The following is a 1,831-nucleotide window of genomic DNA, read 5'->3' as shown; positions in this document are numbered from 1 at the left end:
CCAATGCGCGTGCGCGTGATGCTATGCCTGCTCTGGCGGGCGCCGCCGAGCTGCGTCACCTTCAAATAACCGATAGCACCGTGGCGACCACGGCTCACCCTTTGTTCATAAATACCCACTCTCTCCCTCTGTCCCTAGACTACCTCGACGCATTGCCGTTCCTCGCATTCGCAGTTGCTGCAGTTGTCGCTCACGGCTGAGTTGGTGAACTTCGCAATCGATGCCTTCTCGTTCTGCACGCTCCGTGAGAGTATAGAGTTACTGGTTGCCGCTTTTCGCACTTGGCGGCTGCATCTACGGTTGTCGCTCCACACTCTGCAGCATTGTGGTCGTTCGCGAACGACAAGGACATCGCGATGGCTGGCACGGAATATACTCTAACTGGATTCGACGGCTACCCCGAACGCCAAAGCGTCGTTTTCGTCCAGCCGCTACCCAGCATCCGAGTGTGCGGCGTCTGCGGTGTGGTGCCCAGCCGCTCCCTGTTGCTGCCCTGCGGTCACGTTTTGTGCCAGGTGTGCAAGGATCAGATTCCGAAGGAAGGCGGGAAGTGCGCCTTGGACGGCATAGAGTTCGCAGAGGCCGACATTGTCCCTGTAACCTTCAAGCAGTCTTACTTGGAGAAGCACCGCGTCTTCTGTGTTGCCGGTGGAGAGCAGTGCAGCTTCGCCGGTCGGTTATGCGACCTGAAGGACCTCCTGATTGACTGTGGCAGCGACAAGGTGAGATGTGCCGTATGCCAACAATCAGTTGTTCGCAACGTTGCGGTTGAACACTACAGGCAGTGCTCTGCTGAGACTCCTCCGCGAGAGCATGTGAGCCCCACGCCAATCTCCAGTGCCGTCAAGAAGCTTGGCGACTTGAAGAAGGATTTGGAAGGCATTCTGGAGCGTGCCTCGAGCGAGACTTTAGACAAGGATGCTGAGGTGAATGGTGTACGCTCTTTAATGGAGCGCGTTGCCAGCCTTCAGGGTCAGTTTGCAATCATACGGAAAGAGACTAGCGGGGACCAGTGCGGCTCGCTGTTTTCAGCTATGAAGAAAGCCGCATTCACACCGGGTCCCTACCGCCCAGTTTCCAAACATGGCAACTTCATTGCGGCCTGCGTCTTTTCCGATGTATACGACGGAAACAAAGCGCTGGCAGGAAACTATCAAAGCAATCACGAGCTATCAAGTGAGATCTGTACAGTCGCTGGCTACACATTCAGGCTGTGGTGCCGGTTCTATAACGGTGACGCTTGTCATGTAACCTTCCTTATCAGGATTTGTGAAGGCGCTTGGGATTTGTTCGTGGAATGGCCGTTCTCTAAGAAGGTCACGCTGATATTGACTCATCCCGTGGATATGGACAAGGACAAGAGGCTGCCGGTGGTCATGCGCGACTCCTCGGCTATGAAACCAGTACCTGGATCTCCGAACAAATCCGGTTATGCGCAGTCATTCCCGTGGGGGGATGTCGAGCTGCAAGGGTTTATCACCAACAAAGGGATCTACGTGAACGTCGAGTTTGAATAACGCACATTCCTTGACTTCCTTTTTATTTTACTGGTTTTTCCTTCGAGAACCGTGTTGTGCCAGAGGTGTGAAACTTCGAAACACCCTCAGTCCCCAGGCAGTTTCCTCACGAATTCAGGAAACGAACATGCCCCGTAAAAGTCGTCCTCTCTAATACGAAATAACTCGCTGTTATAATTTAATTCTCAAGTGTGCACTACTGCTCCGATGACCATTTTTTTTTCTTACTTGTCACGCGACAAAATTTGCTTCTGTGGTTGTGTTGAAACAAAATAAACACCTATATTCGTTCTCTTTCACTTTCATCGGCCTTT

General features: G+C 52.6%; 1 protein-coding gene across 1 annotated transcript; it reads left to right on the top strand.

Annotated features, from left to right (window-relative positions):
* The first annotated feature begins 209 nt into the window (after positions 1-209).
* Positions 210-1,517, top strand: LOC149335965 (uncharacterized). Its single transcript, XM_089554609.1, has one exon. The coding sequence runs from the start codon at positions 357-359 to the stop codon at positions 1,515-1,517; it is 1,161 nt and encodes a 386-aa protein (XP_089410735.1). The 5' UTR covers positions 210-356.
* Positions 1,518-1,831: the final 314 nt, after the last annotated feature.

The sequence above is a fragment of the Amblyomma mixtum genome, chromosome 7 (assembly GCF_055824585.1).
Source record: "Amblyomma mixtum isolate Tamu chromosome 7, ASM5582458v1, whole genome shotgun sequence".
Taxonomy (NCBI): Eukaryota; Metazoa; Arthropoda; class Arachnida; order Ixodida; family Ixodidae; genus Amblyomma; species Amblyomma mixtum.
Note: the sequence above shows the minus strand (reverse complement) of the source record. Positions and strands in the feature narration are given on the sequence as shown.

Bases quoted from the DNA above. Each gene is read 5' to 3' on its own strand.
- LOC149335965 (XM_089554609.1), top strand. From the start codon at position 357: ATGGCTGGCACGGAATATACTCTAACTGGATTCGACGGCTACCCCGAA.